The 15,111-nt window shown below is 35.8% G+C and overlaps 2 protein-coding genes across 2 annotated transcripts; both read left to right on the forward strand.

Annotated features, from left to right (window-relative positions):
- Nucleotides 1-919: 919 nt before the first annotated feature.
- Nucleotides 920-3,790, forward strand: LOTGIDRAFT_217219 (hypothetical protein; the record flags this gene model as incomplete). The annotated part of the gene is made up of 5 exons (XM_009059129.1): nucleotides 920-1,006; nucleotides 1,831-1,965; nucleotides 2,573-2,647; nucleotides 2,986-3,091; nucleotides 3,642-3,790. The coding sequence occupies 5 exons, from the start codon at nucleotides 923-925 to the stop codon at nucleotides 3,716-3,718; spliced, it is 477 nt and encodes a 158-aa protein (XP_009057377.1). The 3' UTR covers nucleotides 3,719-3,790.
- Nucleotides 3,791-14,276: 10,486 nt separating this feature from the next.
- LOTGIDRAFT_121482 (hypothetical protein) lies at nucleotides 14,277-14,753 on the forward strand (the record flags this gene model as incomplete). Its single annotated transcript, XM_009059130.1, has 1 exon — nucleotides 14,277-14,753. The coding sequence occupies one exon, from the start codon at nucleotides 14,277-14,279 to the stop codon at nucleotides 14,751-14,753; it is 477 nt and encodes a 158-aa protein (XP_009057378.1).
- Between the last annotated feature and the right edge of the window lie 358 nt (nucleotides 14,754-15,111).

Consider the following 15,111-nt stretch of genomic DNA (forward strand, 5'->3'; position numbering starts at 1 on the left):
CACTGAATAATGTAGAATTAATCAGATAGCTGACTGAATAACTAGATTTGGTGAAGGAATCAAATCTAGTCTCCACTCTACAAAGTTAATGATGAAAATGTGGTATCTAATACACACAGTAGCTAGGGTGAGGATGAAAACAGCTCACCCCAGAAGACAGACAGAAAGGTGAATCCCAAGATATAAATAGATCAAAACAAAGGGGTATTTACAGGTGATTGGCTGGTGCAGTGAAGTATAAAAAACAACTGTTTAAAGGGTCAGTCAAATAAACCACACTGTCACATTTGTGTGTTTTGGCTTTTAACATGCAGACAGGGAACAAAGCTGTCGTGATTTTTGAAGGGTTGTTAGTCCATTTTGATAATACGTTGTTTGATCGAAACTGAAGCGTATCCTAACTAGCCAACGTAACATCAAGAATGAAGATGCAGAAATGTACAATACGCAAGAGATATCTGGTTGTTCGTGGGCTTGGGTTGTATAGTTCTCACGCCCTGATCAATTACATGCTGGGCGATACATAGTAGTAATGAAGAAATAATAATCGAAGGAAAATTGTTTTTGAAAAATCTATAGGCCTATCTATGATGATATATTATGAATGCTCCATGTAGCTTTTTCGACAATTCCATTGAACCTTTCTACAGTTTGAGAAATATTTAATGTATTAAAGAAGAGATGAAGACCTATTTTAGATAATTTTCCTTTTTGACAACTATCCAGTATACGTAAAAGCTTGTTGAATTTACTGTAGTCTTTTCAATTAATTTGTCATATAGTTACGTCCCCTGAAAATAGAAATCTTTTATCTGAAAGGTAAAATCAGTTCTAATTACGGTTCTTGAACATCCAGTCTAAACCGAACCAATATCAAAATATATTAATTCACTTGTTAATCGAGAACAATAAACTATCCAGCATGGCTGCCAAATCTCCTCAACAAATTGACATTTCTCAATTACCTATACAACAACTCAATCAACTTGCTCAACAAGTAGAACAGGTGGGTAAAAATTGCGAAAAGTATGTCTTTAATCTGTTTGATTAATAATTTTTCAAGAGTATGGCCATAAAACGTGAAGTTGGACACAGGCCACTCTGACACAGCTAACAAACAAAGTTTCTAGAAGGAATTGCCCAAAAAGGAAAACTTCGCCAACTCTTTTTTACTACTTAATAACTTTGGTATGGTCCACCTGCCATATATGGGCCACATACAAAGAGTATGTCTGCATTTCTGATAAAAAGTTATTTTAATTCACTTTTCATATTGGGTTGATTTGCCACGAATCAGTATGCTGAGACAAGACGACCTACTCTCTGGCTACACTGTTTTCTGAATTGAATTTTGCCAATCAGTTTTGAATGATTTAAATATCAATTACAAAATACTACTGAGAGTCTTCGATTGTCTTTGGGTTGATGAAAATGTCAACCACTGGAAAAGTTATTATTTGTAAACATGATTTTACAGAGGGGAATTTTCAGTCTGAAAAGTGGGTCATTTTTTCGTGAATTTTCTGGGAGGAAAGTGTAATTATTTAAAATGTAAAATCCCTGAACCTTATATTACCATGGACCCAAAGACATTCTAAGACAATTGGTATAGAGTTGAAAATTTTATTTTGAATATTTATGAAATGAGAGAAAAAAATATCTCAATAGCTCAATGTAGTCAATAGTTGAATGTGTTTACTCATAAACAGACTCAGCATCCGTTTCATTTGGTTGGCCTATATGATACATAAAAAATTTCTGATCTCACACTTGCTCCAGCAATTGGTGCTTTTAGTCAACTTTGTATTTAAGTGGTTTTTCTATTTCCAGGAATTAGAATTCTTTCAGACATCATTAACTCAACTGAAAATTGCCCAGGGCAAGTTTGTGGAATCTCAGGAATGTATGAATAAAGTTACTAAAGAAAATGTGGACAAAGAAATTTTAGTTCCATTAACAAGCTCTGTATCCTTTCAATATTCTAGTTTATTTGACAAAACATATCAGAGGGGATGTGATAAGTGGGACAGTATTGCATTGTAGTAGAGTATGTGATGCTAACCTTTGCAGTTGAGAACTTTTGCGATAGTGAAGCCATAAAAAGTCTGATTGGAAATAGGAATGGTGTACAAATTGATACTTTTTAAGGGTCCCTGATACACAATCCCTTTTTAATACACGGAAAAGTTCAAAGGAAATTTTCAATTAATATATTTCAGAATTTATGTACAACAATTTTTCGATGCATTCCAGTGCATTTAAGGTTTTTTTCGAAAAGAACCAAGCCAATCATATATTGTTGATATAAAATCTTCTTGACTCCATAGTCGCAAGGATTATTGCACACCTCCATTTAATATTTGTCGTATGATCTGCATAAATATAATATATGATCTGTCGACGAGTCGTCTCATAATTTGTCGACGAGTTGGTCAAATCTGTCGACGACTTGGTCATGTTTGTCGACGAGTTGACTGTCGACAAGTTGGCATGTCCACGACTTGACCGGACACCATTTGAAGCTGTCACAGACATACTTTGTATTGACATACTTCTTTAACATTTAAACCAGATGTATGTACCAGGTCAGTTGAGTAATGCTGATAATGTGTTAATAGAAATAGGAACTGGTTATTATATTGAAATGGTAAGTTTTGTTTATTAATACACATTTTCATAGGTTCACAGTTAAGGATCCTTTCTACCAGCTGGCCCTTGGCCAAACCTCTTGGCATCGACCTTTCCCGGATTATCTGTACCCATTTACAGCTGGGTCCACTGGAATTATGAGTGAAGATGACTTATTCAAGGTCATCAGACTATCACAAGCCGATGGAGAATTGAACCCACATTTGCTTGACGAAACCAAACAAATGACGTCATGTAAAGAACCAACCCTCTAACTGACTGTGCTATAGTAATTGGTCAAAATTAAGAGCAAGCACTTTATAGACCTAATATTTAACTTCCTGTTATTTCTGTCAGTCTGTAGACAAAGGCAAAGATTACTTTAAAAGAAAAGTGGAATATATTTCAAAACAAATGGAGAAAATACAACCAATATTACAGGAGAAATATAAAGCTAAACAAGGTAATAAAATATATATGTTATCTGGTATGGTTGCAGGCATACGAATGGTGTTGGTGAATTTTGTCGCTGACTAAACTCATCGACTGTCTGCAGGCTCACAAGGAGACTAAAAATCTCCAGCTAGTTGTTTTTCACTATGCGGATCATGCAATTAAAAGGAAAATGACTCTGATTGGATGATGCCACTCTGTCTTGCAGGCAATAAAACAATTATCAAACTGATCTGATAAAAGAAATCCTGGCATCAACAGATAATCTTGTTGTGGAAGCGCAGACACAAGTGAGATTTACTTGAGATTCATGTTAGTGACAAAAATCGCCGACAAAGACTGCTCGTGTGCCTGCAGCATTAGACGCTTGCTTGCTCATCTGAAGTTTCATGGTTTAATCCCAGTTTGAGTTGAAATAATACCTTTAGATTTTTTAACCCAGTTCATCCCCCTCCCCCTTGAAATCTAATTTCAGTGTGTTTTAGTGTGTAAGAGCAATAAATGGATACAGGTACAATGGTTGTTCTATTGTTACTTGAAATATTTCTTTTGTTTTCCAGCCATAGTAGAAATATTACAGTTAAAAGTTCAAGCTCAGATAGCAGCCCAAGGTCAATCACCACCAGCAAAAGCCTAATGTCTTATTTATTTATTTCATATTGTTTTCTAGTGTTAGCTTTTTTCAATAAATAATATCATTCACCTTTAATGTAGTTACGCCCCTTTATTTCAACTTGCAGATAGGTCGAACTCTTATCTTAAAAGACTGGTTATCAAGCACTTTATCTTGCTTCACGGACATTAGGGTCCAATTTACCATCAAATAGAGTTGTCTCTGTCCATATGAATCTACCTCTTAGTCTCTTAAGTATGTCTCTCAAAGTCAACCCGGAGCCGCGGTGGCCACGTGAGTTACACGCTTGCTCGCTAACCTGGTGGCCCAGGGTTCAATCCCGGCATAGGTCGAGATAATACCTTCGGATTTTTTAATCCAGTTTCGCCCTGTCAGTGATGCAGGTAAGAGGGGCTGCCATGGAAAAGGCGTATAGTTGTTCAGATGGGACAATAAACCGAAGCCCCGTGTGCTACTGGCTAAGCACGTTGAAATCGTAAACGAGCAAGCGTTGCCTGTTTTCATTAACCCACATGGTGTAGAAAAGTAGGTCGTAAAGAAAAAGAGCAGGCGTTGCCTGTTTTCATTAGCCCACATGGTGTAGAAAAGTAGGACGTAAAACTCTATTCATTTATTTTTTTCTCAATGTCAACCGATGATAATAATATGCTCCCGATCTCACGCCCGATGATTTGATATCTCATGTTGCTCTTTATATTCCCATGCGTTACGCCATTGTATCAGTTCTAACAGGTGAATCTCACTCTTGAGCTGACCTATGATTCATCTGATGCTGAACTATATTTCGAGTTGCTTTTTATATTTCATTGAGTTATACCATTATAACAAGACTAATACAAGACAGGTACGCCATTTGGGTGGGTGGGGGTGTTGATTTGAGTCTTAAATATTCAAAGGGTAATAGATTATTGCATTCAAAATATCTCAAACTAGGAAATTATTTTCCGACATCTATATCTATTCAGAGATGTAAGACGTCCAGAAATGGGATGCAAAATCATTTCTTTTCTGGGTAAGCCAATAAATGACCCGGAAAAATCGAAAAAAAAACCCATTGATTTGTGTGTGTGTGCATTTGTATTTTAAAAGCATCTTGTTCGTGTTCATCTTTTGTCTTCATCCGTTTCGCTGGTATCCGCGCACGTGTTTTAAAATGGCAACCTGTTTTGCCATGTTATTTCAGTGTGGGTGTGCGTGGTTAACTTGGCTCATTATAGTGACATTGCGTGATTTTTGAAAGTGTTGACGTCTAGTTCTGACGCTGTTTTCGAAAATAATTCGGAACATTAATTTTGTGACATGAAAGTTGATAGGGTGGCAGCAGACCTCAAAGAAATACAGGTTGGTTGGTATTAAAGATAACTTCCGATACCATTATTGGTACCTGTTTTTCATACTGAAGTCATTTTTCTCAAAAGAATTTTGAATTTTCCATTGGAATGTATTTTCCCCTCTGAAATGGTGTATCATATAGTGTAAAACATGCAGAAAACCTCTGACGTTGGGAATCTTCCCCTCTCGACCCCCACCGCGACGTTGCCTACGGACCACCGGCCGTAAGCTCGAGAGCTATATACGCTCAGGAAATGAATTCAATGGTCACTTACATCTCTGATATATGTCTTTTCTATATACATGTATTAAGAAAAGACGACTCGTCATTTTGACTTTCAAACGCGGATAGTTCTGGTTAACATGATTTTGTAGGCTAAAATTTTATCGGTGAGCTGTGAACACTATTACTGATTGGCTTATCTAAAAACAATTCCCTTCTGAGACTAAGGTATGATTGGTCCCTTCATAGTTGAATGGTATACAAGTGGCTGATTGTCAAGTGATTGACTTAAGTCTCGATAGTGAGATATTTGATTTTTTAGCTAAACTTGTTAGGTATAATGCTCGCAGCTCACAATGAAAGTTAAACCTTCAAATCCATGTGTGCTCAAGAACCAAATCATAACCCGAATATGGCGCACCCTGGCCTTACAAATTTATTGAAACTGAGAAATAATAAAAACATTACAGTAATAAAATAACGGTATCTATTTTTATATAGTATCAAATGTCGCGTTGTTGTAGACGACTTGATATGAAGCCGGCACGCAAATTACGTTATTTTGTTATCAAGATCCGGTTAACAAACAAGAAGTATGTTAACACACAAAAGAAACAAAAACAAGTATTCTAACTTCCGTCATTTGTAGTGATAGTTATCAATATCGGTAGGTTATATTTTCTTCAATATTTTTACAGCCTAGGTTTACATTGGAAATTGCTGATTAGCTAAACTAACAAAGACTAAGGTACGATGATGAATCTGTCACATGTACAATAGATTCAGCTACACCAACCGATAATCGTCACAAATTTTCTATAAGGCGGTCGCAAGAGTCCCGTTTCGCACTAGCCTAACACTACCAGTGCCTCGGATGTGATATACGGGTGGCATATAGGTAAGTTTAAACGAGCCGATATCTTATCTGTACATCATCTAACGTGCTGAACGGGTATGTCTAGATTTGTCGGGCTAGTTTCTTACTAGTTTTATTATTAGCCCTACATTTTGAATCGACGTTTGAGTCATGTAAAAATGTACTAGACAACCGGTGACACAAAAACCACAATATGACAATATCTAAGACGGATAGTTACATATCACGTGGATAAATTTATATGAATTTATGTCATCCATGTCAAGCCAAGATTCTTTGACATCTATACCCAGACGGACTTCGGGATGTAAAGATGTTTTTCTCGCCTTTTTTTATGTTTATCTGGGACACCTTTCTATTTGGGACGACATTCCAATTTTTCGTGCGAAGCCTGTGGTTCATACAATTCCAGAAAGAGTTAACCGGAAATGACCCATTTTCCGCAAGAGAATTCGTAACCAACCTACCACCAGACCACAATAACATCATAGTATATGTTATCTCCCCTAACAAGATGGCGGCATTTCTAGCTAAAAATTATCGACTCTTTCACATTTTGCTTCACCGTTGCCCTTTTCGAATACAGTTTGGCGAACATTTGGTAAATCAAGTTAGTCCAGTAGACACGTGTTGTAGTAGTATTACTGGACAAACTTGATTTACCAAATGTTCGCCTCATTGTATTCGAAACCGTCCATTTTATCATAAATAAGGATAGGGCCTATTTAGCAATTTGATTTGCACAAGTATCATACAACTCTTCCATTCTGTTAAAACTAAGCAAAATAAGACATTGTAAAAATTTTTTAAAAGGCAACGGTGAAGCAAAATGTGATTGAGTTGACAATTTTTAATATAATGCAGTCATTTTGTAAGGTAGACTGAAACATCTGTCTCTATTCCAGCCACTGATAGCTTCTTGGGCGTCTGGCTGGTGTAGAGACAGAAAAACTAGGCCCTGTAAATTGGGGACTTTCGTCATCTCCGCATGTGCAGGGTTTTTAAACCTATTTAGATATCACGGATATGCAAAACCCAGATCGAGGTGCTAAATTCAAGTATAGATTTTTAAGATATCTCGCGAAACTTAACAAACTGTTGTTCTCGAAAAAGCATAAATCATCAATGTTATTAATGCCAAAAAAAGGCATACATCTCTGACATTGACAAATATTTTGGACAGTTTCAAAATGACAGTAACACGTGTTACAATGAATTGGGAAACTTAGAAATCTAACTTTAGAATGTGAATCAGAACTGCTCGCATTACAAAGTTTATATCATAATTTATTGTCATTCGTGCTCAAGAAATTGCCATAAAACTCATAATTAAATTCTTAATTGCCGCTATCAGACGTGTGGCTGATTTTCAATTTTCTATTTCTGAATCTGGTAAATATTTTGGCAGTTGTCGGCGAGAGAAGAGTCAGAAAAAATATACTTTGTTAGATGGGGATTTTCCACATAACATAATATTAAATTAATATTCCTTTTACGATGACTTTAAATACATGACTCTGTGACCTTTGCGCACGCAGTTTTAAATGACCGATCAGTTTCGTTAAAAAAAAACTTGATGGAACCGGAGACATGATATAAATGGTGTAGGGAGAAAATGATGGTATGACTCAACTACAAAATTATTCATCTCTCTGAATATATCTGGTTTTTGCAGATCAGAGGTATCTAAATAGGTTAAAAAACCTGCGGTGATGCAGAAAACCCTCATTTAACAGGGTCTATTTTTTCTATATTCACCAGCCGACATCTGTCCAAATAGCTATCAGTGGCTGGAATAGATATATTTCAGCCTAGTCTTCAATTAGATAAATTTAAACGATAATGATCTTTACTGTTTTTGTCGAACTCCTGAGTATAGAAAACCTTTTGGATACGGACGTAGCTAACTTTCAGGTAAATACCGTGTTGATGCATTCGCGAAGCTAAAATAATATCGAAATAGCTACAAATTTCGAAAAAACTTTATCTATCCAACCCCCTCCGTTCTCTTTGACAGTTTTCGGTGAAAGAAGAGACAGATATTTCGGTTTACCCCTCTTGATAATTTGACATAGACGCTACTATAGTGAGGAAATTTATACACTGATTAGTTCCATTGAGATTGGTTTAACCATCAGATATACTCAGAAAAAGCATAAAAAGGCAAGTAAATCTCTGACAAGTTTTTGACAGTTTAAAAATGACAGAATGTGATATAACACGTTTTTCAACGAAAAGGGAAATTTATAAAGCTAAATTTAGAAAATGATGCTCGCATCACACGGTTTATGTTATAATTTGATGTCATTCGTGTTATTTTTTTTACGAAATTTTCAGTCAGCTATCGTAACATGCTTGAAATAAACGTCGCACGGTTGAGTAGACTATTTATTAAGGTTTAATAAACTCAAAATATATAGAATATCGTAATACATTGTTGGCTTGAGGAGCAGGTATAATTGAATTTCCCCAATGAGATAAATTTAATTGGTCTTTCCGGTTTTTGTCAAGCTCCTGCGTATGAGAAATAAGATCGGAAACAGGCGCATCTAACTTGCAGGCAATTCCAATGCTAAAGTTTTGGCCTAAAACCACGTAGTTGAGCCACTGCCCCTACCCCCCGTATAATGTCATTATGTTTGACAATTTGACATAGACGCTCCTTGTGAGAAAATTTCTAAATATGTAAGTTCACACAGGAGAATTAACCCTCTCCTTCCAAGTATCACCAATTACATCATATTAGATTGAATTGTGTTACGACTTTTCCAAAGAAATCTGATAGAGATACGGTCACTCCTGTATGGAAAAGAGAGATTGCAGTACATCTACAAGGATGGTATAATGTTTCCGGAAGTGTAAAAAGAGGTTTCCTAACGTCGTACCATTCTGTTATCTTTTCAGCGTGTAATGCCTTGTCACGAATTTATCTCATACACTCTCAATTAAAATGCATCGTAGTAAAGGGTCCGTTGTTCACAGACGATGACACAAATAAAAGATTTGCCACTGTATGTAATAGCCCAGTCACAGTGGATTCCGACCATATGCGATCTGACGGAGACCAAAATATATGTTCTGTATCACCGGAAAGCGTGAAGAAAATTCTATGACATACTCAAAATGCTACATATGCGATCCTAATAAATCTATGGGCTTGTTGTATTTCACTTGTATTGCGTTCAAAGAGACGGTACGACGTCTAAAGACATTCTCGATTCCGTGGCGATCTCAATGGTGATTATTGGCGACAATAGCAATATCTGACGCTTTCTTAACACGGCCTGGGCCAATATTCTCCTATGATTGAAAGCACACAGCCATTCCCATACGAAATATCATGTCCGACTAGCAGCCTTTGAGAGAATAGGAATTTGGCACTGGATTGTGTTTTTGAATGTGTAATTTTTTGAAAATGTTTGTTAAATGTATTTTGTAATTATAACGATGTTTTCATTAATGATTGAAAAAATCTAATATGGATGCTCATAGCTACAGAAAACTGCGCTTGTTATATTGACTATCCTCTGTGGTCAGATTGTCCTATAAGAAGTGTCTTATTGTAATGGGGGCAACCCTAAACCTACTCGAGGTGGTCGTTATGAAGGATAAATTACGACTGACTTGTCTTTTGTCAAAACTTCGTAAAGATATTTTTTGCCAATGTGTTATGTTAAGCTTTTGAAAGTACCAACACTGACACCCGCCATACTTCCGAAAGCACCGTCCGTGTCAACATAAATTGATGTTTTCTCGAAGGCGGGATTCGAATCTACGACGTCTAACTGCCGTTACAAACTGCAACCAGTAAAAGGATTGGCGTTCAATTAACTTAACCTTTTTTCAACAACGACACATTGTTGAACTCATTTCATTGTTTTTAATAATTTGAACTTTGAACTATTTTACAGGTCAGTTTAAACTTGAAGACCGGAATTCATCACGAATTAGGAATGTCTGAACTTTAGTTAGTTTTAGGTAATGTTTATTCATTAACCAGAAGGCGATAAGACGATTGAAGCTCATTGTCCGATTTTTCTATTATCGAGAGGATTTGGTTGGATTATCCACACGTAAGTATTTAGTGGCATTTGGTTATTGAATTATGCCAATACAGAAAACTTAATGAATAACAATTGTTTTTTTTTTTAAAACATGCGACGTTTCGATGATGGTACTCTCGTCTTTATCGAGCTGATGGCAAACCATCACCATGAAATTATCATCGTCGAAAGTCGCACTGTTTTAATAAAGCAGTAATTGTTCACAGTAGTCCATGAAGTGTTATTAAAATATTTTATCGTATATTCTGAGGAATAGTGATCTGTAACCAACATAATTATTGTTAGTTACCAAACCCAGTTATTTGGCAGTTGGGCCTATGAATTATTAGTTAAAGATTTTTAAATATGGATTTCCTTATTTTTTAGTGTCAAATTAAGCAAACTATTTGATTAATTGGTGTTTCTAATGAATTATGTATTCTTGATCATATCATTTTGTTCTTATTGCATATAATTAGGAGTTTTAACCAATCATAAATGTCCATGTATATATTTACAGTCTGGATAAACAAAAACAAAAATATTTGACCTTTCTAGATCGGTCACTAATTGGATTTCTGTGGGTAATTCTCTTCTAATTTAACTAATTATGAATTAATTATGGACATGTGAGACAAACTGGTATTTTTCCAAGTCATTGAAACACCTCTACTTTCTATTCATAGAAGTATTAGCATTCTTATTTTCATAAATGAAAATAAGGGAACCCATCTTTAAATGAATGTTGTTGTTCTTCGACCAGAACAAACACTATTCTGATAACTTGACCTCCGTTTGGATTGACATATATTGTGTGCAATGAATATACACATCTAAATAAAGAAACAACTTTCCTCTTGACATTTGTCTACCACTATCAGTTATATTGAGTGCACTGTGTACTTTCAAACAAAATTCACACAGAAGTTAAAACTGAAACTGTGTCAATACTGAAATTCCCCCTAAATCTTTAACTGAGAAATTCTATATTGAGGTCAAATTCATAATTCAAACTGTGGAATGGTTGGGCGGGGTTGTCTTATGTTTGGGGGATTTTAAGGGATTGTAAAGAGGTTTTCTAGCAAATTTATGTGTATCTGGGACACTGATAGCATCAATTTTCAATCAGATGTTTGTAGTTCCTGCAATTCCACTAATTCCACATCATGACGTCACTAATCCCAAAGTCCCAATGTGATAACAGCATATTTGAATATTGGTGACATCTGTTTGGAAATTGGAATGACGCAAATTGATGCTATCCGATACACATACAAAATTGAGAAAACCTCTTTACAATCCTTTAATTTTGAACCTTTTTTTGAAGGTAGCGGTTTATAGAACAATGAAATGATGCGCTTTTCCACCTGGACGCAGGTCTGATTGCACGACAGATTGACAATGTCATGTTTTCATTGTGGCTGATTTATGACAAATCCTTTATCTAAATCAAATACCATAAATAGATAATTTTTTTTATTTATTAACCGTTTCTAAGAAATACGGAAGTTATCTTTTTTTTGAAAATAAAGTTGTTATCGTGTGTTTTCTATAATTGGAATCAGGTGTAGTTCAGTTGTGACATTTCTTTGAGATTAAGGAAAAATAATAATACATTAAAATTTGTTATAGCTTTTCTCGATTATAAATAATTATTGAAGTATTTTATAGTTATATTCCCTGAACGGAGGTAGATCGGTCAGAAATTTGGCTGATGTATTTTGATGTATTTGGTATTTTTCTTCTGAAAAATGGATTGAAAGTATGGGGCAGTAGGTATAATTTTCGAAATATACATGTTACGTCATGTGTTTTTATTGGTAGGTGGTCGTTGTTACGTCATGTGTTTTTATTGGTGGGTGGTCGTTGTTACGTCATGTGGTTTATTGGTAGGTGGTCGTTGTTACGTCATATGTTTTTATTGGTAGGTGGTCGTTGTTACTTCATGTGTTTTCATTGGTAGGCGGGTTACGTCATGTGGGTTTATTGGTAGGCGGGTTACGTCATGTGGGTTTATTGGTAGGTGGTCTTCCCATTGACGCAATTTTTAAGCGTGGCTAAAGTGTACGTACATATTTCAACAATTAAAGTGAAAAAAAAGTTATATCTAATGCACATGGGAAAGAACAGAAATTGAGGCTAACATACACATTTGTACGTTTTGTCACGGCAAACAAAATATGTTGTAATAAACACAACGGGTTGTCATTTCATTCTGAATGAATATATACTCTTTCTTTTTCAGAAACAATTTAAGAGAATGGTAATGTGGTGGCTGATGCTCAAGACTACAGAACGACAGACATGACAATGGACATAAGCACATTTCTGGTCTTGACCGTCATATTTGTTGCTATTGCCCAATCAAAAAACTGTCCTGAACATTGCAGGTGTCTAAAGAAACCATCGGGAACCATAACAGTACATTGTTCTCATGTCAACTTAACTTCCATTCCATCCGTAATCCCCGCAAAAACGGACACAGTCGTGATAAAAAATAACCCATATCTGGAATGGCCGTCCTTGGTTCTAAATCAAAGAAAATGGCGCCATGTGACGTCATTCACATTTGAAAACAATGCGCCAATTTTAAACTTGACAATCGAGACGATACAGTGGTTATCCAGTATACAAGTGTTGAGTTTGAAACTGTCGGGTTTACGGCATCTAGATACAGGCTTGTTCGGCGCTCTTCCGAATCTTCGATCCTTAGATCTTAGTAAAAATGCCAAACTGGAATTTGACACCATTTTTAATTCCATAAGTTCCAACAACACGCAATTGGAAGTACTCAATATCAGTTCCTGTAATAAGTTACCAAGGCAACAGATCATATTCTCTAAAAGACACTTCGTTAAACTGCGACATTCCCCAATAAAAACACTAGATATGTCGTCAGTGAATCTATTTAACATTGAACCTGGATTAAGTGTGTTTTTACCGAAAATGGAAGTATTCAATGTATCCCATAATCACATGACTATCGACATGCGTATCTTATGTCAAATATCTTTGCTGAAGAAATTATATGTGTTTGATATAAGTTTTTGGAAAATGCCAGATCCATTTTTCAAAGTCAAAGATTTCAGATATGACAAAAATCCCGAAGTTGCACAGTTTAAGAATGAAATTGATCAAACTCTTTCTACTTGTCGGAAGGATTTCGGTAGTGCTTCGTCCTGTTTTCCACTTGCTGAATCCCTACGTCTGTTTTATTTTCATCATATCAAATGGTCGTCTGCCGAGTCGCCGTCTATCAGAAAATGTCTTTCACCAAACAATATGACAAAATGCTGGATTAACAATAATAACTATAGATTGTTTAACGGAAGTATTCGAGGAGCAGAACTTCTGAGGTATCTGGATATGTCAGATAATAACATCGAATACATGAAGGAATTCATGGTATATGAACCCATGGTCGAAGTTCTAAATTTCAGTGGTAACAGATTCTACAAAATGGAAAATTTGTCTGAGTTCAGTGATTTAGTTCGAGCCAATCGATATCTTCAGCACTTTGATCTATCTCAGAACAATCTTCACAACTTACCTTTTGATATGTTTACTAACAATACTCACTTAATCAGTATTAATTTAGCTGGAAATAGTCTACAGGACTTTAAACTAGAGTTGCGTCCCTTACCCTTTCTTCGCCATGTTGATTTATCCAACAATTCATTGAAGACCATAGATGAAAATACTCGATACCTACTTGATCAACTTGTGGAACTTTCGGCTAATGATTCGAACACACCCCATTTTCAGATATCTGAGGATGTTCCGCCATTTGATTTGTCAAAGTTCACCGTTGACTTATCGAACAATGTGTTTCAGTGTCAATGTCAAAACATACCGTTCATATTATGGATGAAAACCACGAACGCGTCGCTAGTTGGTTATCATAATTATACTTGTGAATTAAATGGTGAACTCGTTTTTGTTTCGAGGCTGGAGGAAAGCGCCATTTTAAAAACATGTGATATGACCGCCGAGGAGATTGCAATGGTTACTAGTCTGGTTTTGTGTTTATGTATTTTATTTATCATTCTTTGTTTTTTTATCGTTAAAAAATTCAAAACCTTACTCATGCAAAGGAAAATTAAGAAGTATAAAGGCGGCGAACCACCAAAGTACGTGGCTTTCATGTGCTATAGCCACCATGACAGTGAATTCGTTCTCCGCCATATTAGACCGGAAATAGAGCGCCGTCTGGAGGTTGATATGTCGCGATCGGAAGGACTTCTTTGCATCAATGATCGTGATTTCAGAGTAGGAGAGCCAATTGAAGAGGCTATAGTTCGTAGTGTTTTAGCCAGCTCAATGATTATACTCATCATTTCTGAGAAGTTTATGGACAGCCAATGGTGCAAATTTGAAATGAATATTGCGTGGTTAGAAAAGAAACCTATATTAATGATACTCAAAGAGCGTGTTTTAGTGCGGAAACTTCCATATTTATTGAAAAATATCTATAATAAGAATACGAGATTAACGTGGACTGGTGAGAACAGGAAGAACGAATTTATTGAGAATCTCTATAAGTCTATGTTAAACAAGCTATAGTATTTATTCATTACTAAGTCATTCATTCATTCATTCATTCATTCATTCATTCCCTTGGAATTAAAATTGGTAATTTTTATTAATGAATTTTTTTACCTCTAGTACTCTTAATTTCGATCAGACCACCATACTTTTGAAATCTTTTCCATTGACCTTGTAATAATTGACCAATCTCAACTAGTAATAAGGCCAAAATATAGTGCAATAATTGTTGTATTCGGCTGCCGATGTGGTCGAAGCTGCTGTTGTGGTCGGAGCTGTTGTAGTGGTAGTTTTTTTTTATCACAGTCCAGATCAGCTGCTAAGCGGACATCTACTTCTTCTGTCAATTCGCAGGCTTTCTTAGACTTGGTTTTAC

This window comes from Lottia gigantea (assembly GCF_000327385.1).
Source record: "Lottia gigantea unplaced genomic scaffold LOTGIsca_37, whole genome shotgun sequence".
Classification (NCBI taxonomy): domain Eukaryota; kingdom Metazoa; phylum Mollusca; class Gastropoda; family Lottiidae; genus Lottia; species Lottia gigantea.